The 22,510-nt window shown below is 39.5% G+C and overlaps 3 protein-coding genes across 9 annotated transcripts in view; all 3 read right to left on the bottom strand.

Moving 5' to 3' along the window:
* Window positions 1-4,785: 4,785 nt before the first annotated feature.
* On the bottom strand, window positions 4,786-6,431 carry LOC122863435 (phospholipase A2 inhibitor beta-like). The gene is made up of 2 exons (XM_044169943.1): window positions 6,090-6,431; window positions 4,786-5,945 (listed from the first exon to the last, which is right to left on the bottom strand). The coding sequence occupies exon 2, from the start codon at window positions 5,933-5,935 to the stop codon at window positions 4,919-4,921; it is 1,017 nt and encodes a 338-aa protein (XP_044025878.1). The 5' UTR covers window positions 5,936-5,945; window positions 6,090-6,431; the 3' UTR covers window positions 4,786-4,918.
* Window positions 6,432-6,920: 489 nt separating this feature from the next.
* Window positions 6,921-8,394, bottom strand: LOC122863436 (leucine-rich alpha-2-glycoprotein-like). Its single transcript, XM_044169944.1, has 2 exons — window positions 8,234-8,394; window positions 6,921-8,054 (listed from the first exon to the last, which is right to left on the bottom strand). Exons 1-2 carry the CDS (start codon window positions 8,250-8,252, stop codon window positions 7,063-7,065), a joined length of 1,011 nt encoding a protein of 336 aa, XP_044025879.1. The 5' UTR covers window positions 8,253-8,394; the 3' UTR covers window positions 6,921-7,062.
* Window positions 8,395-10,439: 2,045 nt separating this feature from the next.
* The window catches only part of LOC122863432 (rho-associated protein kinase 2-like), a 33,980-nt gene continuing 21,909 nt past the window's right edge, over window positions 10,440-22,510 (bottom strand). The window contains exons 22-35 of one of the 7 annotated variants that reach the window (XM_044169935.1): window positions 21,704-21,890; window positions 20,963-21,056; window positions 20,590-20,684; window positions 20,075-20,263; window positions 19,059-19,227; window positions 18,568-18,783; window positions 17,852-17,919; window positions 17,646-17,734; window positions 16,637-16,715; window positions 16,213-16,480; window positions 15,344-15,623; window positions 14,232-14,322; window positions 12,997-13,016; window positions 10,440-11,355 (exon numbers count right to left, since the gene is read on the bottom strand). In XM_044169935.1, the coding sequence (XP_044025870.1) occupies window positions 14,289-14,322; window positions 15,344-15,623; window positions 16,213-16,480; window positions 16,637-16,715; window positions 17,646-17,734; window positions 17,852-17,919; window positions 18,568-18,783; window positions 19,059-19,227; window positions 20,075-20,263; window positions 20,590-20,684; window positions 20,963-21,056; window positions 21,704-21,890 (1,768 nt within the window). In that variant the 3' untranslated portion in view covers window positions 10,440-11,355; window positions 12,997-13,016; window positions 14,232-14,288. Of the gene's footprint in view, window positions 11,356-12,340; window positions 13,017-13,908; window positions 14,014-14,231; window positions 14,323-15,343; window positions 15,624-16,212; window positions 16,481-16,636; window positions 16,716-17,645; window positions 17,735-17,851; window positions 17,920-18,567; window positions 18,784-19,058; window positions 19,228-20,074; window positions 20,264-20,589; window positions 20,685-20,962; window positions 21,057-21,703; window positions 21,891-22,510 lie in introns of those variants that run through there. The other 6 variants (XM_044169937.1, XM_044169933.1, XM_044169934.1 and 3 more) reach the window with 6 other exon arrangements.

Below are 22,510 nucleotides of genomic sequence, written 5' to 3'. Positions count from 1 at the left end.
CAAATGAAAAGTTTAATTCATAAGTGATAAAACACTGTGTTGTTCAATACTCTCAGGGTTTTTCTCCTACAGCCTAATTTTGTCGGATATGACCGGTAGCACAGTAGCTAATGTTAGTTCAGTTCATTGACACAAAATGACAACGAAAGTGTTTCCAGAGGACACTAAAAAGGTTTGTGACTCACAAAGTCAGTTCCGTGGTCCTGGGTTAATATCTGTCACAGCACTAAATCTCCTCACAAATCATTAAAATAACTGATAGAATTCCACTTTTTCGCTCTGCAAGGTATTGCAAGGTAGGTCACTTTAAGCACATGCGCAGAGTAGAGGAGCAGTGGCAGAAGTCAGAAACCCACAACATAAACATGGATGATTTACGGACCCAACTTCAATAACTTCATGAGTCACAAACATGGACAGTATAAAACAAACCGTAGCAACAACAAGCGTGTCCAAGCCATGTGCAGCACTGTTTAATGTCTTCTGGAAACACTTCGTTGTCAGTGTATTTGTAGTGCGTTTGTGTATTTGCAGCATGTTTTGTAAATGTGCACGTGTTGTCAAATTGATGAAGATGTTTTCTTAATTTGCTTGTGTTTTGTCTATTTGCATGTGTTTTCTTAAGCTGCAGTGCATTTGCCCTTTACCCATAGTTTTACCTGGTTAAATAAAGGTTAAATAAAATAAAATAAATACAACTGTATTGTGATGACGGTAGATGAGTAAATAAATATCAGCATGGCTGGATACCACTAGAGATACAGTAAGTGAGAAAATATGAATTTAGCAATTTGGGCAAACCAACCCTTCAAACAGAAACTTGAGACTTGTCTGTCCTCTTTGCTAGTGGTTACTCAGACTGAATTTCCAGTCTCTCATCAACAGTCTTATTAATTTTTTTCTAGTCTTAAGCCAAAAAACAAGCTGTATCTGGCTGAGAAAATAGAGCAACATCCATAAAATGATGCTTCATCTCCTCTCTTAGCATGCGTCATCCCTCCTGCTTTGTGTCCTCCATAAATTTTGTTGCCATAAAGTTTTTTGTTGTTCTTCACAATTTATCCTATTTCTGATTGAATTTTCATCTGTGAATGGAGATTTTAATAGTTATATTTATTTGAATGTGAATGTGTTCTCCACGTGGTTCCTGTCTGTGGGGGTGTGTGGGGATATTGAGGGCGCCTCGATTTGTGGCAGGGTGTTAAACACGGTGTCCATCTAGGAAGAGCTTCCTAATAGCCCATTTCCCTGGAGAGCAGAGGAGGGCATTTACAACAAACAGTCATACAGTCGGGGAAGCAGCCTCAGTTCTATTTGCCAATAATGAGATAATGCACAAAGGCAACAGCACATTCCTTTCCCCCTGTTAATGTTGTCAAGTAGAGCGATGATTTATGATCAGGGGAACGAGATGAATAAAATGCTCGTAGGATTACGATAAATGCAGATGCAGATTCATTCCTGGGATCATGCTATTTTTTTCCACACTCACCACCTTCAACCGCTTATGGTAAAATTGATTAAACATGCCCGATGAGGACTGTAAGCTGCAATGCATGCTAGTCCTGAACATGCACAGGTTTGAGGCATAAACAAAATACTGTCAATCCTGGGTAAAAAGCGTGGGAAGGTTGATAAAGGGCTCAGTGGGAGTGTTTTACTGTTGTTAAGTGCTTGCATGGTAATGGCCTCAAGCTCCTGAAGGCAGCCACAGTATGACTCCCCTCACCCACCTTCAGGTAAGCTTAAATGAGTCTAATAACCTCTTTTCTTATTTCAGCATGAGCTCAAACACACATAATGTAAGAGGGTTTGTGTGACCTGCAAAATATCAAGGTTGAAGAAGAAAGGTGCAGTGAACAGATGTGTGTATTGATGGATGTGTGTCTTGTTAGAGGACAAACTTTGTCAGGGGATTTTCTTTCTTTTTGATTAATTGTACTTTAGCCGACACTCTTTGGTTCGACCGTCTTGTAGTGACACTTATTCAAAAACTGAAGCAGTCATCAGGATGGCTGATAAAGAAAGTACTGTGAAACATGATAAGACTGCCGAATCAAAGCTGTTGTGTTTCCTGAGGGTGGGCTAGTGTTTAAGCTAACTGACTGCTGACTGTAACCTCATATTTAACAGACAAAATAACTAGTAACTAAAGCTGTTAAATAAATGTAGTGGAGTATATTTCCCTCTGAAATGTAGTGGAGTGGAAAAAAAGTATCTCAAAATTGTACTTGAGTAAATGTACTTGGTGACTTTCCACCACTGCACATTTTGTATTGAAATGTGAGTTATGAATGCGCTGTTATACAGTTCATTGATGAGTGTATGAGAAAACCTTTTCTAAATTCTTATTGCTGCAGAACTAAAGTAAGAAAGAAAGGGAACAAAACTAACATAATTCAATTCCTATCAAAAACAACACCTCAAATGAAGCATAAAACAAAAACAAACATAAAATACATATATAAAATACAAAGACTATACTGAGTTTATTACCTGACAACATACATTCAGAGACATTCTGTGTCAGCTGATTATGAGAAAAATGTTAAGTAATTAGCACACCATTATGTGCTAATGAGCAGCTATCAAAGATGATCGTGTCTCCATTGTTACAACACCAAGTGAGGAAGACCACAGTAATTTTCAAGAGTGTGAAAACCTTGCTTGTGACCTTAGATAGATAGATTTCAGTGTCACTCAGTCATCATTAGCTGACAGTATGGCAGCAAGCCAAAGAGCAGGCTCCATTCCTCCATACCAATCAGGGGAGGGAAGCCTCATCCTTATTTTTCCAAGGAACGCCCTGCCCACCATTACACACTTACAAACATCAGAGCCTGGGGGGTTCATAGGAGCAGATGGAGATTAAATGTCTTGCCCAAAGAGCCGCAGTAGTTGTTAAGGTAAAGGAGAGTGCCTTTGTTCACTTTCCACAAAACAGATGTTTCCATCCAGAGGGAATTCACATAAAAAGGAATTAGGATTCGGACCAGCAAACCCACTACCTCAACCTTTAACCTCCAGGATACAATTCAGAGAGGTGGAATGAAAGATCGACATTAAAGTTTTCCTTCCGTTCAGAAGGAACGGAAGCATTTACAAACAAGGTTTAATTTTCATAAGTAACAGCCTCTAGAGGAGGCAATGTTTTATATTTTATTAGAGTAATAAATTACATTTGGGGTGCACTCACTGTGATCAAGGCTTCAGGATAGGCATGTGTGATCATGCAAAAGATATACACTCACATACTGTATATAAACTATGAGAGAGAAAGAGAGACTTAAAGAAAGAGAAAGAGAGCAGGAGATATTTAAGCACATCCAGAAGGGGTCAGCTGGAAGACTCAGCCATTGCATTGCCCACGCACTCCCACATGCTCAACATCATTAAAAACAAAAAGGCACGACTGAAACAATGCTGCGATCTGTGATGCAACCAACAACAACAACAAGTAAGACAGATGTGTTGGAATATCAGAATCAGAATCAAAAATACTTTGATTGACTATTGATCCCTGAGGGGAAACTCTTTCGTTACAGCTGCTCACTATCATGTCAATGCACACCAGAGAATAGAAGTACTAAGCAAATCAAAATATAATACACTATAATACAGATAAGATAAATTAAGTACAAGTGGAAATAAAGTATAAAAGCTAAAATTAGTGTAAGTGCCACAGTGGAGTTAGAGGTTGATAAGTATGTACGGTATAATACAATGTAATAATATAAGTAATAAGTAATAGTACATGTACTGTCAAGTTAAGTGTAGCTTATTAAGATGATTATGAGACGGTGGATATTGCACAGCAGTAATAAATAGTATGAATAGTATGAATACCTTTCGCTGAAGGTACTGTGTTTGAGCAGCACGTCATGGAGCGGGTGGGAGACACTGTCCAAGATGGCATGTAGTTTGGCGAGCATCCTCCTCTCTCACACCACCACCAGAGAGTACTGCACCACCCCCACAATGTCACTGGCCTTACGGATCAGTTTGTTGAGTCTGTTACCGTCCGCTACCCTCAACCTGCTGCCCCAGCATGCAACAGCATACAGGATAGCACTGGCCACCACAGACTCATAAAACATCCTCAGCATTGTCCGGCAGATGTTGAAGGACCTCAGTCTCTTCAGAAAATAGAGGCGGCTCTGGCCCTTCCTGTAGAGAGCTTGAGCCTGGATGGAAACCGGGGTTACTGATGCCTTGGCCCTTCGTAGGTCTACAATCAGCTCCTTAGACTTTGTAGCATTGAGCTGCAGAGGGTTCTGCTCACACCATGAGACAAAGTTACCCACCACAGCCCTGTACTCAGTCTCATCACCACGTAAGCATTCCCAGTAAGAATCTTAAACACATCAAGGACGAAGGGAAGAGCGCTTTAATTTGTTTGTTTGCGACACCACTGAAGTCCATTACTTTTCTTAAGCCTTTTTGACTATGCCCTTCATTTATGAAAACATTATCAATGATTTAATAGAGTATGATTTAAAATCTAGTTTGTCCATACTTTGAATTACACCCATTTACCTTGAGATTATGTGCTTCACAGATAGTTAAAAAGATCAATATAATCAGAACATATATTCATATCAAGCTTTAACACATTTTTGGCTGTGATCTACTGAGTAAATTGGTTCTTAAATGAGCTGTGCTGTCTATTCAGTTCATTGCTTTGAAGATTTATTGAGTATCTTACGCCACCCAGTGGGCTGGACAATGTCCAAACAATGGAGAGATCAAAGAGAGATCATAAGAAAGCAGTGCTGGACAAAAGAATTAATCATAAAGTTTTATTTCAGCCTTTGATACAGTGGAATATATGTGAATAATTTACAATGTGGTATAAGATTTTTGTGAAATATAGAGGGTAATGGCAAAATAACCACTTTTTTTTACCACCTCCTCATCATTAATTTTGAATCTTGTTAAGTCCAAGCTCACTTTCAGTTAAAGAGGCCACTTGTCTATGTTTAAGAGCTTCAGGCCCTGCACACATCACCTCCTCCAAAAAGACAACATTTTGAGGATGGACAGTGAGCCACTTCCACAGATACTCCATCTTCTCATCGCACACCCAGGGGTTTCCTGTTAAGATCATCTGGAAAGAGGATTTTTTCTCATCCAGCAGCCCTGAGGGGAAATGCTGCAGCTGATTCTGATTGAGCAGCAGAAGTTCAAGATGTTGGAGACCCTGGAGAAGGGCCGCTGGTAACTCTTGGAGCTGATTCTCCTGCAATAACAGTTGGGATAGTTTCAGGTTGTGGCTGAAGATTGTAGGTTTCAGGGAGCTTAATTTGTTACCAGCGAGATTCAGTGACTGCAGGCGGTGCAGGTTCTTCAGGGCATCAGGTTGTAGGTCTTGCAGATTGTTGTCACTCAAGTCTAGAATCTCCAGATTGGGCAGCTTCTGAAGCAGAGCAGCAGGTACATCTGTTAAACGGTTTCCAGACAAGTCCAGCCAGGTCAGGTTACTGTTGTCAGGAAACCACTCAGCATCAGCTTTTTCAATCAGATTATTCTTCAGAACAAGACTATGAAGTGAGGCATGGCTGAAGACATTTGGAGGGAGATTAACCAGCTGATTACCCGTCAGATCCAACGTGTTCAAGTGAGGAACGTCCTTCAGTAGATCTGAAGGAAGGCTTGTCAGGTTGTTGTAATACAGCTGGAGGTGATTTAATAGGGGCACAGCACTCAAATGACTGGCTGTAATACTGCTGAGGTTATTGGACTGGATGGATAGTTGAGTGGTGTTGGAGGGTAAACCACTTACAGGAAAATGATTAAGGGAACTTTGGCTGCACACCACCTCTGTAGTTGAAGGTGGAAAGGAACAGGAGCACAGATCTGGGCATGAGTAGGCGCCTCTTTTTTGGTAACGGCATTCAGCCAGTGCAGTGAAAGTCAGGAGTATCCACAAGTTCATCTTTAAAGCACTACAGAAAGGAAACATACACAGTATAAGAGACAGATTCATACAGGATATTAAGAAAATGTAACAATGTAAGTACAAATTATCAGGTATCAGGTAAGTTATCTCACTGCATTGTGAAAATGTGATCATAAATGCATAATCCTACCTGAAGGGCACAGCACAATTCCCTCTGGTTTTGATTACGCACTGGGTTTTATGCAATGTTGAGTATATTTGTTCCCAAAAATGAGTCAGGACAAAATGTTGCAAGACGCAAACAAAACCAAGCAAACAAACTGGCTCATCAACTGGTTAGTGGTTTCTTTTTTCTGTACTTTCTAAAAGTAAAGATATTACCACACATAAATCAATATTTTCTTTTTTATTCCTGCAAGAACATTTTTATGCAATGGGATAATATTTCAAGTTATTTCAAGTGTGATTTATAAATGATTGATGTGTGCAAAAAATGCTATCTTCAGAAGTTGAATGAATGAGGTATTTAATTTAATCCTATACGCCATTTTTATAATAACATATTCTTGGTGTTTCTCATGTCTGTCGATTCAATATGAAGCTACAGCCAGCAGCTGATTAGCCTAGCTTAGCATAAAGACTGGAAATAGCTAGCCTGGCTCTGTCCAGAAATCCACCTACCAGCATCTCTAATGCTCACTAATTAACACGTTATATCTTGTTTGTTTAATTTGTACAGAAATTAGAGTAAAAATGACAAATATCGGTTTTATGAGGTCTTTAGACATGCTGGTAGGCAGATTTGTATTACCTTTGGACAGAGCAAAGTTAGCTGTTTCCCCCTGTTTCCAGTTAAGCTAACTGTCTCTTGGCTGTAGCTTTATATTTGACATACAGACATGTGAATGATATTGATCTTTGCATTTAAATCTCAACAAGAAAGCAACAAAGCGTATTTCCTAAAATGTCAAACTATTCCTTTCACAACACATTTTATCTGCAATTAAAGTGAAGACAGAAATTCTTAAATGCTCTCTTTACTCATCATATTTAATTATACAGTCACATTACAGAATCTTTCAGTGATTGATCAGTAAGACAGCTATGACAGGCTGAACTGGGTACATTACCATCAGAGGATGGAAAATATTAAGACTGAAGGTTTACTGTAGTTCACTTTCTGTCAGTGACATTACTGAGCGCCCCACCAGAGACTGCGGTCCGGCACATGTGATGGCCTCTGGCAGGAAGACCTTCTTCTTGTTCTTCTGAAGCCACCTCCAGAGGTACTCCACCTTCCCATCACACAGCCAGGGGTTGGCGGTCAGATCCAGCCCATCCTCATCCAGGGAGTCCAGAGGGTCCAGCAAACCTGCAGGGATGTATCTCAGGTGGTTGTCATCTAGCCTCAGGATTTTGAGCTGAGTGAGCTCCTGAAAAAGGTTTTGGGGGAGTTTGTTGAGCTTATTCTGAGAGAGGAACAGATAGGTGAGGTTATGGGTGCACTGAAGTATAGATGCATCCAGGGTGTCTAGATTGTTGTTTTGCAAATTTAGCCTCTCAAGTTTGGTCAGTGGGTCCAGAGAATTTGCAGAGATCTTCTGCAGATGGTTGGTGGAAAGGTCCAGAGTCTCCAGGTGGGGCAGTTTCTGAAGCAGAGCAGCTGGGATCTTCGTTAAACGGTTCCCAGATAAGTCCAACCAGGTGAGGGTGCTGTTATCAGGAAGCCACTCAGCATCAGCTTTTTCGATCAGATTATTCTTCAGCACCAAGTTGCGGAGCGTGGCATGGCTGAAGACATCCGCAGGCAGGTCAGACAGTTTGTTTCCTGTGAGATCCAAAGTGCTGACGTGAGGAACGCCTCTGAGAAGATGAGAGGAAAGGCTCTGCAGCTGGTTGCTGTACAGGTGAAGCTCTTGCAGCAGGGGCGTGGCTTTTACATGCTGCTCGGAGATGGAGGTGATGTTTGTTGACTGGATGGTCAGCATGGTGGTATTCTTTGGAAGACCCTCGGAGGGGTACTCTGTCAGAGGAACCTCATTGCAGACCACCTCAGCTCTTCTGAGGTAGCATTTGCAAAGTGCTGGGCAGGACAGAGTGCCATGGCAGAAATATGCCAACAAGAGGAAAGCAAGGGCACACCAGGACTTCATTACTAGAACACAGAGAATTAAAAATGAGGATACACATTAGAAAACTTGCAAGGACATAAATATCCCACTGAAGTATTTCACCAATGCAAAACATCTGACCACAAATAAAACCACATTTTCCAGTTCATGCACATGATGTTCAGTAACATGAGTAACAAAAAAAACAAAAAAAACAACTTACTGTTGTTTTCTAGTGGCATGACTATCAGCCAGGAAACTCCTTATATCAGATTCACTTGCAAATTACTAAGTCATTTGGGGAGCAAAATCCCCAAATCTAATCATTACTTATTGAGTAAACAAGGATCCGTCACTACACAGTCATTCATCAAGGACAGGCAGTTGCAACAGACTGTGTGACTCTAACCTGCAGGGAAAGTACAAAATCTCGAAACTTTGTGTTTTTTTTTAAATAAAATACTGTAGTTCTGCTAAAAATGGCTGATTCTAAAATATGATGTTGAAGTCTATGTGTTACTGTGAGCATATTAAGTTTATGATTGTCTGATGGTTTTCCACTGAGTGAAAAACTCAGATGTTTACATTATTTTGGATTTTATTAAATATGGGGAAGGGGAAGGAGAAAGGGAGGGAGAGAGCATATGAGGAAAAGGTAAAAATGATCAGCAAAATAAAACAGCAAAAAAAGGGGTCATAAACAGAAACATCCATGCATTAATACACATAAATACACATATACATGCACACATACAAACATCCATACTGTACAAAATACGATGTGTTCATTTAAGAAAATGCTTGAGTGAAAAGTAAGGTCTTTAGTTTGTTTTTAAAAGAACACAGTGTTGGAGCAAGTCTAAGATCTGCAGGCAAACTGTTCCTTAGGTGCATAAATGCTGAATGCAATCTAACCAGACTTTGAAAATGCTCTAGGCGCAAGGAGGAAATTTACACCTTGTGACCGGAGAGATATTCTGGGATTGTAAACTGACAGGATGTCTGAAATGTACTGTGAAGCCAGACCAGTAAGTGCTTTGTAAACCAAGAGGAGGATTTTGAATTATATTCTAAAAACAACAGGTAGCCATAGAAGGTTTCGGAGGACTGGAGTTAAGTGGTCTGTTTTTTTTGTCCTGGTTAGTACTTGTGCGGCTGAGTTCCTGGATAAGTTGTAGTCTATGGATTGTTTTGTTTGGTAGACCCATAAACAGAGAATTGCAATAGTCCTGCCTGCTCATGACAAATGCATGTATGAGTTTCTCTGTGTCAGACTGGGAAAGAAAGATTGTGGAAATGTTTCTGAGTTGGAAAAAGGCAAACTCTGTGATGCCGTTGATGATCATTAAAACTAAGTTTACCATCCATGGTTACTCCTAGGTTTTTAATCTGTTAACTTGTTTTTAAGTGATCTGGACTCCAGGTACTCACAGACCAGCTGTCTCTGGGCTTTAGCACCCACAACTAAGATCTCAGTTTTCTCCCTGTTAAGCTGAAGGAAGTTTGCCGCCATCCAATGGTTAATTTCTTCCAAGCAGCTGACTAGGGAGTCTATGGGTTGGAAATCATCATTGGATATTGAGATGAGAAGATGCGTGTCATCGGCATAATTATGGTAGCTAATGTTATGTTTGCTGATAATGTAGCCAAGGGGAAGCATATATTGTTGAAAAGAAGAGGGCCTAGGATGGAGCCCTGCGGGACCCCACACACAAATTGTGTTGGAGTAAAAGTTTTCAAGAGTGACAATGAAGTATCGATTACGCAGGTAGGATTCAAAACACTGGAGACTTTCTTAGCCTTTCCAGCAGGATCCCATGATCCACTGTGTCAAATGCAGAGCTTAGGTCTAGGAGTATTTAGACTGAGGTTTTTTTAGTGTCATCCTCATGTCATTAACAACTTTTAAAAAGAGCGGTTTCTGTGCTATGAGACACGCAGAAGCCAGACTGAAATTTATCATGAATATTATTATCTGTAAGATAACAGTTCAGTTGCTGATACACAACCTTCTCAATAAGCTTACTCAGAAAGGGGAGGTTGGAGATTGGCCTATAGTTGCTAAGTGCAGTAGGGTCCAGGTTGTTCTTTTTAGAATTGGCCTAATAGCAGCAGTTTTCATGCAATGGGGAAAGATACCAGTCTGGAGAGAACAGCTATCGACAAGATGTCATCTATTAAAAAAATTGTTATTAACAGATCTATCTATTAACAGATTTAAAATTTTTACTTATTTACATTCCACCACTGGCAACAAGTGTCACTATAACCTTTTACCAGATAAGACTTACGACATTTTGTCCATGTTGAGTAAGGCTGCAGTGATTATTTTATCCATCAATATTTAAAGTCTATTGCAGCTATAAAAAAAACCAGAAGCTAAAGACATAAAAACAATCCACTTACCAGCAAGTTAGAGCCACACAAAGGACATACAGAGGAGCAGATAGTGAAATAACAGTGAAAACAGAGGAAAGGTTAAACAACATAACAGTCATGAGTGCACCTTGTTCTTGATAAAACATCTATTAGCACATCAAGTGTGCTACAATATATGAGGCTACACATACATGTGTTTCAATTTTTGCCCATATCACCTTGAGGTAACATGACAAGAAAGCAATGTTGGAGGAAGTATTTAGTTCATTTACTTCAGTAAAAGCAGCTATACTGCAATATAAAAACACACCATTACAAGTAAAAGTCCTGCATTGAATATGTTACTTAAGTAAAAGTAAGTATTATTAGCAAACTGTATCAAGTGTCAAAAGTAAAAGCACTGATAATGCAGAAAATGGCCCTTGTGAGTGTTATACTATAATGTATTACATTATTAGATTATTATTACTACATTAATGCATTAATGTGTATGTAGCATTTTACTGTTATACTGATGGGTAGTTTAATCTAACAATGTATCATATTTTATAAACTCACCATATGTTTTGTATATAAACTCTTAATCTGTTTAGTAACTAGTAAGTAAAGCTCTAAAACAAATATAGTGGAGTAAAAAGAACAATATTTCCCCTTTGAATTGTAGTGGAGTACAAGTATAAAGTAGCATGAAATACTCTAGTAAAGAACAAGTACCTCAAAATGTGTACTTAAGTACAGTACTTTCTTTTAAATGTACTTACCACCACTGCAAGAAAGTCATCCTTTTTAAAAATGTAAATTAAAAGATTAGAGATAAAAGCATAAAATGTTGATTCATGATGAGGAGGAGAACCAGCAGGTGAGGGCTGCAAAGCCACCTGAGGTCACAGCGGTCAGCACAGCAGGTGGGATACTAATTTATCCAGAACATACAGTCACACAGCTGATAGTGACAATGGATTAGACCTGCAGAATGAAATACGATTTTAGCAGATGGGCAACATGATGAGCCATTACATTATGTATGATGAGTGCCAGTTGGCTTTAGGCTGTTCTGAAAGATTTATTTCAGTCAAGCCCACTTACTCCACATGCACTTGAAAGACAAAGACGGACCTATTCTGGTATAGTTCAAATAGTCTCCTAAAATACACTGTAGTCAAGATAGAACACCTCTGAAGGATCACTACAGTATTCCCATAACATATTTGTATATATAATGTCTGTGATATTCAATAAGGACTCTATCAATTTAATTGTCTTTTTTGGTGTTGTTAATCTTGTGTATGATTTTAGTATCACTTTAGTATCACTAGACAGTGTACACACTACATATAATTTGCTATGATTTTGCATATAATTTTGCTATGGGTATGTTTCCCCTCCGTTTCCAGTCTTTATGCTAAACTAAGCTAACTGGCTGCTGCTTCATATGTATATATAGCATCACACTGTATTTACCGGACTGATATCAGAGTGGTATCAATCTTTTCACCTAACTCTTGCCAAGAAAGCAAAGAAGGTTAAACTATTTTTTTAAACAATGATTGAATTCAAACACTGAGTTCTTGATTTGTGCTCAGCTGTTAATTTGATCATTGATACCACACTAATAATTCAGGTACAGTGTAACCTGGGAAGATGTGGGTGGAGAAATCAAATTCAAACCCCAGCTTTCGCCAATTCTCCCCCCCTGTCAAAAACCAAGAAAAACTCATTGAACTTGATTCTATCTGTATACATTTCATTCACTGCCTATCTGCTGTTTTTGCAGTATCTACGTTATACTGGAGGGGGAATTTTTAAAATCCTGACTGAAAGGCACACCGGCACAAAATAAATTAAACTGTTTGGAACACTGTAAGACATGTGTCACTCCAAATCCCTAACGGCAATATACAGAGACAAATCCTACACGTGGGATTTTAAACAATCAATGAAAAATGAATTATTAATTTTTAGGGTAACAAAATTTATTTGAATTTGTCATGATTGGCGAGAAGAAAACACATTGTTTCAGTTCAATTCACATTATTCTGTGTTATGTTGTAATGGATCTACTTGTGTAATGAAATATGGCCAAAAAAATCAAGACTCAATGATGTAAAACCTTCCATTCAGTAAAATTGTATTCATTTACAAGCCAAGCATATACTGTATAATGTGCTGCTGACTTATATCCATAAAAATAAGACAATCATATACTATGAGCTACACTTTCTGTGTTACAATACACATACAGACCTCTTAATCCTATATACAAATGTTCACACATATGCCTAACACCTCACAAACACAAATCAGTATGTGAATCACTGCATCTGACAGAATAAAATGTCCTTGTTTTTGTCATGATGATTATAAAATAAGGCTCTGTTGAGCTGAGGTTTTTTTTTTTAGATGAAATCTCACTCTAACATGAATACTGCTCATTTTCCTCTTGTTAAAATGACAAAGACAGTCCTAGTTCTCATGACGACAGCCAGTTTCTGTGGATGTTTCGGTCCATGATTAGCATTTTTTTCAGTCTATATCCCAGAAGATACAACACATGTAGACACTGCGTCCAGACTGGCAGCATTAATCCATAAAGATGAAAATACACACCTTTGATCAACCAGGGTTAACTGCGAAAAAAGAGAGAGAGGGAGAAAGAAATGATTTGAAAACCGGGGATGCTACCAACAGAATGGCTGGACTTCAAAGGCACACCCACACAAAATCCACACATATTACACAAGGAAGCTATCCAGTAGCCACACAATGCACGAGTAAAATTCATAAATAGACAAATATGGAAATAATCTTGGTCTGAATGTTTGCAAGAAGTAAAATATGAAACCACATTTTGGGAAATATGCTTATTTGCTTCCTTGCAGAGAATTTTAGTTAGTTTAACTTAGCACAAAGACTGGAAACAGGGGGAAACAACTATCCTGGCTCTGTCCAAAGGTAACAAAATCCGCCTACCAGCACTTCTACAGTTAACAAAGTAACAGCGACAAATTCAGGTTTTATGGGGGGTTATGCGCTGGACTATTTCTCGGCTGGTGATGTTTTTTTTTTAAGGCTTTGTTTGAGTGAGCTACAAAAGTTGCTGGTATGCAGTTTTTGTTAGCAGCTTGTGAGCTGTTTCCCCTGTTTCCATTGTTTCCAGTGTAACCGGCTGTTGGCTAACGCTTCATATTGAATGGACAGATATGAGAGTGATATTGACTCACGTAACTCTCTGCAAGAAAGCGAATACACGTATTTCCCACAATGACAAACCATATTAATATTTTACTTCTTGCAAACATGCAGAGCAAGTTCACTCCGAAATGTGTCTGCTTTCTGTGCAATTAGCATGTGCAGCAAGCATATTTCCCAAACCACCAAACTATTCTTGTAACAGTGATGAAGTTCACTGAGTTCATGTTTTCCACTTATTTTTAAGTTTAGAAATCACACAAAAAACATGCTCCTGGCCACATTAAGGCCTCCTTATAACTGCAAACACACATGCAGAGGTCCAGTTACCCTCTGTCCCCCCTCTTTCACTTCCTTCAGAAGAATATATCATCATCATCATCATCATCATCATCCAATGACCAACTCCAGTCTCTCAGGCCAAACTCAAGCAATCTGAAACAGTAAGGATGAGGTTCACTGAGGGGTCAGTAGCCTTTAGTGCCTCATAAACTGCTGGGGCAATACATGCCATGTTCACCAGGGGGCAGTATAGAGCTGTGAGTAGTTAATTGAGTGACTGAATGCTGCTTGTTATGATGAAGGGACGGTTAATGGACACAGCAGCACAGCATTATGGAGGATGGACATGCACAACAATCTCTGTTACTTACAGTCTCCCAGCATGAGAGACATTAGAATGGTAGGGTCAGAGGTGAAGAGGTCAAAGGTCAGTGGAGGATGATACGGAGCATGGGGCCAGCGCTGAGGGATGACAGCCAGTTAGGTTGTGGCTGAGAACAAACTTTGACAACTGAGCATCTTAATCAATTACAGAAAAGAGGACAGATACAGTTAGTGACTCCCATAATGGTTTGGTGCCATTTCCTACTCAATTAGGTAGCTACTGACGCGTACAGCGTAATGCACATGCAAATGATTCAGGAATACTGCTCAAAGCAAGACATCCTGTGTCAGCCACAGCTTTAGGCCCCTTTCAACTGCACATGATTGAGAATCATCAACAGAGACAACAAATTAGTAAGGCTTGTTTTTGATTGGGTTTTTTAAACCAGATTTTACTGAAAAATACATGGATTTTTTGTAAGATTAGATTTGAACCCCATTTTGTCACCATTTACCCAAAAGATATGTTTCCTACTGCAAAAGGACACTGGTCACTACAGTTTACAGTAAATGAAGTTCTCTTGTTACACTGACAGCTCAGAAAAGGCCTCCGGTAATAGGAAATGAAGAGAAAAATTGGGAGAAAACACAAATGAGCTGCTGACTAGCACCAGTCGCTAACGATTACCATTTGTGGTGTAAATAGTATTTTTAAAATAACATTTAACCCAAATATCCAAATGAGTGATTTTTGTATCTAATCTAACCAAAACAAAGATGGATACATTTCTGAGTTTTAATATATTAAATAATAACTGTAAAGACAAAAGGTGCCACTCAAATCTTTTTCTTGGGAACATCTTTTCAGTGTGCAGACAGCTTTTTTCTTGATATTGATTTTTGCCTTTTTACCAACATACCTGATATAATAATATTGGGGAGGTGAATACACAATTTTGTGGTTTTAATAAAAAACTGAAAATAACGAGTTCTACATATCAGCCATAGTGAGTTTGACCTTGAGAACAAGATGGATGGAAGATATTGTGTCTAAACAGTAATTGCAATCATGTAAAAATACTACAGAAAAAAACTGAGCTTTAATATGGTGAAAAATTTGAATATTTTCTGTATCTGGTAAAATCTTCCCCGTCCTCACCTGGGCTTCCCTGATGGCTGCTGCTGTTTGCTGGGCTGGATCTTGACGGCTCCGCGATGGGCAGACATGTGAGGCGAACTCCTGGGTGAAGGTCGCGGAGAGACTCGTGGAGAGGAACGTAACGTTGCTTCAGGAGGAATGTTTTGTGCTGCAGAGGGAGGACTCATTGTCGGGTGTTTCCTCGGGATGCGTTTGAAGAGGTGATTGACCCAGCGCTGCTGCTCCTCCTGAGAGCTGGTCAGTAGAAGCAGCTCTTTGGCAGTGGATATATCATAGTTCACTGTTGAAGAAAGAGATTTAAAATAGATTAGAAAAGGGGTAAAGATAAGAAAGGATATTAGCTTTTTAACAAGAGCTCTTAAAAGGGTTCTGTGGCATCATACACTGAGTGAGAAAAATAGTAAAAATCTTCTGGTCCCAGCTGCTAAAATGAGAGAATTTTCTATCATTGTAAATTAAATATATTTGGGTTTTGGACAAGACAAGCAATTTGAAAACATCACCTTGGGCTCTGAGAAATTGTGATGGCATTTTTAACTATTTCCTGACATATTATAGTCTGAACGATTAATCAGAAAATGTATCAATAGATAAATTGATAATGAAAAGAATTGCTAGTTGCACCTCTTAACTTAATCTAGTATATTTCTATAGTTAGAAATCCAAAGCAAATGACAGCTGCTGAAACAAGAACACAGGTGGTGGTGTTCTTCTGTAATTGTACTACATTTTGTATTTTGACAACTTTGCTTAGCTCAGTGCAGTTGGGATGTGTGCTAACACCCGAATATATGTACTCCATCTTAATGCTGGAGAAACTTATGGTTCCATGGTGCAAGCAATATTAACTCTTGACTGAGCATACTGACCCCTGCAAGGCACAATAACTTCCTCCTTTCTGTCCAGGTGGTCTTTGTGGCACTTAGTGTGGCAGCGTCGGCACTCGAGCGCCGGCGGGGGCTTGAAAACGTGCCACAGGGGCCGAGTGCAGACCTCACAGCTGGAGGGGAAGTGGTAGAGCGTGAGGATGAACTCGTGGCCCTTGTGGTTGATGTAGGAGGGACGATCACCATACGGAGTGGGCTCCACTACAACCTCCTGGTCACGTTTAATCTCACCTTCATTGGCGTACAGGATCTGGGAAAAGAAAAGAAGGGGAATGAAATTTTATTGAAGATTTATTGAGGCAGACAGTTGAATTGAGAAAACCACACCTAATTTATACTAACAGCCTATGAAAGGAGGGAGAGTGGGCAGAAAGAGAAGGCAACAGGGAGGGTCCTTGCTCATTACCTGGAAAATCCTTGGAATTTCTTTGGCATCTGCACGGTACACATCAGTTTGAGTGACAGGTCGGACATGAAACAGCTTACTGTAGGAGGGAGGGAGATGAGCAGTTAAGTGGTGACCCAGGATAATATGTGTAATTATTACTCTGGGTATAGAGAGATTTAAATTTTTGTATCTAAACTAGAATGCCTTGAAAGACATTGGCTTAAAGTATCCGTAATGGGCAGCTTCAGGTGAAAATCTTATGATGTGTAGCAGCGGCAAGATATGCTTAGTTGAGTCGGTTTCCTCTTATAAAGGACCTCTCAAGTCATACTTTTGTCATAGTTTATTCTGATTTTAGTTAACTCATCTAACTACTCCCACTATTCTGCAAATTTTTTACACACATTGTTTTTAACTGCTTTTTAAAAAAAGTTTGTCTTTTGTTCATATTCTGTATTTTAATCTTATTTTTGTTGTTCTCTCTTATTTTAGTTTTTAGCGGCACGGCTCCTGGGATGGCAATGTCAGAGTGTCGGTGTCTGTCCACCACTATGGTCCAGACTGATCCCCTGACTTTTCCTCTAGCGCCACCATGAGGTTCACATTTTTGTTTTTTAGTTAAATGTCTTGACAACTATTGGATGGATTGTCATGAAATTTGGTACAGACATTCACGTCGCCCTCAGGATGAATTGTAGTAACTTTAGTGATCCCTTCACTTTTCATCTGGCGCCATCATCAAGTCAAAATTTTAATTTGTCCAATATTTTGAATCATTAGCGAATGTTAGCATGCTAACACACTCAACTAAGATGGAGACCATGGTAAACATTATACCTGCTAAATTTCATGTTAGCACTGTCATTGTGAGCATGTTAGCATGATGACATAAGTACAGTCTCACAGAGCCACTAGGATGGCTGTAGCTTCTTAGTAGTAACTATTGTTTAAAAAAAATGCTTTATAACGTTACATACATTTTATCATTATTAATAATTTTTGGTGTTACATGCTTTAAATGACTCACTCGATGTCCAGGGTCATGAAAGGGTTGGCCTGCTCTCGGTCCAGCTCACTGTTGTAGAACAGGATCTTCTTACTGCTCACAACTATATACTGTAAAGGAAAGGGAAACAAGGGCCAAAAGGTTAGAGGGGGGAAAAGACTCAACGATAATGGTGATTACTAAGTAAACAAATCTGTAGATACGAGAAACAATGGTGGACACGTTACTTTTTTGTCCCAGCCAAACCGCTTTGTGTTCTTGGTAGGAAGTGAAATCCAGCCCTCCAGCCTGGAGTCTAGTTTGCGGAGAAAAAAAACAGGAAGATGTTAACACAAAGAGGAGAGCAGCCTTTAATCATGAGAACCACTTAAAAGACCACCTTGACATTTTGAAACTTTGGTGGCATTTAACAGACACTGGTAACTTGGAGAGGAAATGATTCCTCGCTAAAAAACCAAAGGGCAAGTGGCAGGAAGTCCTGCTACTTGGTTTCAACAACAGACTATTCAGTGGGAGCTATATGGATTGTAAGGAATATCCAGCACAAAATATGGCAGGTGTCTGGTGAGGGAAATTAAACTAAAATGGAAAGCTTTTTATTTTTTGGTTAGGAAAAACTCAAACTCACACAAACTTCACTCTTGGAAAAATGTTTCCCCACATCTTTTGCAGTGGAATACATTTGGACAAAGCACGCCAGCATCAAGCTGTGAGTATTCACGTGTCCAGTGAACATTAAAAAGGATTAAAGTACAGCAGAGACAGTGTCAGCAGGATAGAGGGATTAGCAGAAACTTTGCAGGTTTGAACCAGGGTTGAGGGTTTCTTAATTCCATTAATTTAGGAAAAAGTATTTTCCTCAAATTTTGGGTAAATGTTATAAACCATTATGCAATTTTAATTTTCATCCCCATCCCAGGTTTGAAGCGCCATGCAGGGTCACCTGCAGGTTCAGCCTCAGGGGGCTGTTCGTAGGTGAGGGCCAGGGGACGGTGGCCCTGCTCCACCCGCCCGTCATATTCTTCTTCATCCTCAGAGTCAGAGTCAAAGAGAGTGTGAGCCGAGTGAAGGTTGGGTCGGGTGTCGATGCAGACAGATTTGTGTGTGCGCTGGTAGGTGAAGGACATTGATTCTGAGGTGTGGGAGTGAGTAATGCGCACTGCACCCCGAAGAGAAAAGTTGAGGTGAAATGAGGGGGAAAGGAAGAAGCATAAAGAGGAAAAAAGTCAAAAACAATTGGCCTGGAAGATAAAGAGACTCAAAGTGAAAACAAAGGAAACAGCAAGAACTCAGGAAGAGAGACTGCAGAAAGAGGAACACAGGAAGTGCATGCAGAAGTGCATTTGCTCACTGAACTGGCTTTGAGCATTTGAATGTACGTGTTGGTGCCAAATTATAGGATGATGAGTGTGAGATGAAGTCTCTTTTGTCTACCTGGGTATCCGTCACCCATGTCCAGGTCATTGCCACTGCTGATGCTGGTGGAGTCCAGAGAGTGAACGCTGAGGGAGGTGAGCTGGCAACGAAGCTGCTCGATGTCGCTGTCTTTACTGTCCAACGCCATCTGAAGCTCCAGACGCACCTGGTTCTCTTCTGCTATCAGCTGAATAACAGACATGAACAGGTGTTTAAATTGCAGTTCAAGTCAAGTCTTTTCTATTGTTTACAGTTTTAATAAGCAAAACAATTATGTTTGTATACAAATTAATGTGTTGAACATTTTAAACCCCATTTCAACAAAGTCCCAACCCCGTTGCAATGGGCTCAGGTAAAGGAAGTGGCACAGAGCAGTGCATCAAAATTGTTGTTATCCAAAATAAAATTAATAAAAAAATTAACAGCACTATAATGATACCATCAGTTGGGAAACCCTAAACCGCCCTGGAGTTCCAGGAATCCACATTTTCATCATCAAGTGTTGTTACAAGAGGCTGGAAGCTTTGTAAAAAGTAATCCAAACACCTAAATATTTGAATTTGCAATGACAAACTCTGAAAGGACATTATGTTAATTCTTTTTCTTGGGCTGCCTTATGTATTGGAACAGTTTTTAACTGGAAGTGTAGTGCACAAAATATTTAAATTGCCTTGGCAATAATCAGGGACAATCTTTATGCTGAACATATGTTCCAAAGATAAAGGGCACATGTTTTTTGGCCTCTGCTGGTGACCAATAGGAATTCTCCTACACGTCTGGAGCGGCTTTAAATGTGATCTCAGGCCTTGGAAAAGTGACAAAACAGTGATAAATCGCTGGGCAGGACTATTGATTAACAAGCTTATTAATTTCATGCAGACACAGTAATTTAAAGTCCATTTGTAACCTACAGTATCTTCAACTAAATCTCACTATTATAATCAGGATTTTGGTAAATGTGGCAGTAAATATTCATGTTATGCCATTTTTGGGCCATTTGTTGGGATGCTGGTGTGCAGTGTCGGCATACTGACCGCCTGCATCTCTGTCATTTCTCTCTGGTATTTGATGATGGTGCTGTTGAGTTTCTCCTTCTCGGCTCTCAGCTCCAGCTGCAGCTTCCTGTTCTCCTTCTCCTTCCTGTGCACCTCGGTGCCGTTGCCTCGGTGGCCTCCTTGCACCGTCTCCCTCCTGTTCATCACCTCGGCCAGCTTGTTGACAGCCTGGGAGCAAAACACAGCAACATGGCTTTAGAGAGATCTATTTATGATAAACCTGAATTCAGTAAATACATGGGGAAGCCTGCAGGAATATCAATGTTGCTGCAAGATACTTGTTTCAGATCTCAGTGATTTTGCCCAGAGTTCAACACAAGCCTGCAGCTGAACATTATTCTTAACAACAAATGATGTGATATAACAGTCGTCTGTAACATAATATAAAAGTATGAAAGTATATATATATATATATATATATATATATATATATATATGAAAGTATAGAAAATATTCCAGGCTTTCCAGACCTGTGTAGGCGCCCAGACACACACCTGAATTTTTAGAGTCCTTTCATTCTGCAGCTGCCTTTCAAAGGATACTTTGAGCGAGTTCATGTGCTTCTCCTCCTCCTTGGCTTTCTGGAACTCTGTATTAATAGCAGAAAAGAATATTAATTCAGGGCTCATATACATTTTTACTTAACATAAGTTTTACAGAAGTAATCCATAACTTATGGTGCAAGTCTGAATACCAATATTTTGCCGTTCGACACATTCCCTGACGGAGTGATTAACTTTTCAAGACATTGTTAGAGCCTTCTCCCCATAAATCATCATCAGACAGCGTTTTAACACATTTTCCAGGACTGAAGGAAATGTAATTTCTGTAGAAATCTGGTGCCCATTAATTCAAAATGACACTCACGTTGCTGCATGTCTTTCAGCTGGTTGTTGAGCTCCTCTTTCTCACTGGCCAGATTGGCCACATCTACTGTCAGAGTGCGATTGGACTCTTCCAGCTGTAATGGGTTATTAGGGTGGAGGTGAGTCTCATCCATGCATACAGTAGCAAACAAGCAAGCAAAATCTATACAGCACATTTGAAAACAGAAGTAAATCAGTGATTTTTTACGTTTTGTTTTTTGCTGTATGATCCAAACTACTGTGATTTACGGCAGCGGATGTCAATGCTGGTCCTCAATTTTAATCCAACTGTCTAATCAGGGTAAATTTTACATCTGGGCCACTCGCTGAAGACAATTAACTAATTGTTAATCATCTAATTAAAGGTAAAATGTGGAGATTTTGACCACTAGTAGAGCTATGGAGCAATGTTTTTGTGAGTGGGTCCCCGATTTATTTATTTATTTTATTTTTTTTATTTATACATATTGCATTTTAGTGAGTAACGCCAAACTTTTGTGTGTTTACAAGAAAACTCTACAGGGTTCCTTAGTAGCTAACAGGATAGGAAATGTTGACAAACCTGTGACCCTAACAGTATGGATGAAGTCAATATTTGTTACAGGAATGTAAACTGAATTCAATTCAATTCATTGAATTTCAAAACAAACAAAAAAGTCCTTCATTATGGCTAAAGACTTCCTATATTGGAATTTAAACAACATATAGACTTCCTGGATCTAATCGACTAAAATGGTCTCACCGAGCTGATGGTGGCCTCCTTGTCGCTGAGCTCCTGTTTATGTCTCGCCATCATGTCTTTGATCTCCAGCTCCTTCATGATCTTCTCCTTCTCCAAGTCAGAGTACTGCTCCTCAGCGATGGAGCGAGCCAGCTGCTCAGAGTCCGCCTTGGTCAGACTGACTTCCAGCTGGGTAGTCAGGGAATCCCTGTGGAGGGAAGAGGGGAAGGAACTGTTATTCAATATTATCAAATTTCTAGAACTGGATAAATCTTTGAACTAGAAAAATCCCTGCTGTTATTATGCCAGTCAGAAATAGACTGCCTATAGTGTGGACATACATTAACATTTGAATTACCTTTTGGTGAATGCAGGATTCTAAAGCAGGAGAGTTACACTGGATCATAGTTTACCTACTTGTCCATAGTAATCTTTGACTTTGTGCATCTGCTGCTAATCTGGTTAAACGTCACTCATTCAGTTAAAGGTCAAGTTCTCCTTTTTGGCTGTGAGATGAATTCACAGAGGGCAAAGAACACTAATCCGGAAAGTCTGTTACATTCATAAAAAATAGATAAATGTTAACTGTGTAATGCTGTGGATGCCTCACTGGCACTGAAATTTTACTCTAAACCTTAACATATGAGTTTTTACTATTTTATATCGTGTGTCATGCTTCAAATTTATGCATGACACATTGTTTGTGTTGCATGCTTTATACTTTGTTTTATTTTATTGCATTTCATATTTTTTGTCTTTGCATATTCGTGTTTTATGTTGGATTAAATCTGTACTTTTTGTTTTGGTTTCTTCTCCTATTTTTTTCTG

Source organism: Siniperca chuatsi, linkage group LG16 (assembly GCF_020085105.1).
Source record: "Siniperca chuatsi isolate FFG_IHB_CAS linkage group LG16, ASM2008510v1, whole genome shotgun sequence".
Lineage (NCBI taxonomy): Eukaryota > Metazoa > Chordata > Actinopteri > Centrarchiformes > Sinipercidae > Siniperca > Siniperca chuatsi.
The sequence above is the reverse complement of the archived record's forward strand: the minus strand, read 5'-3'. Positions and strand labels throughout refer to the sequence as shown.

What these genes read in the sequence shown, in the direction of transcription:
- LOC122863435 (XM_044169943.1), bottom strand. Translation starts at nt 5,935, where the DNA reads ATGAACTTGTGGATACTCCTGACTTTCACTGCACTGGCTGAATGCCGT.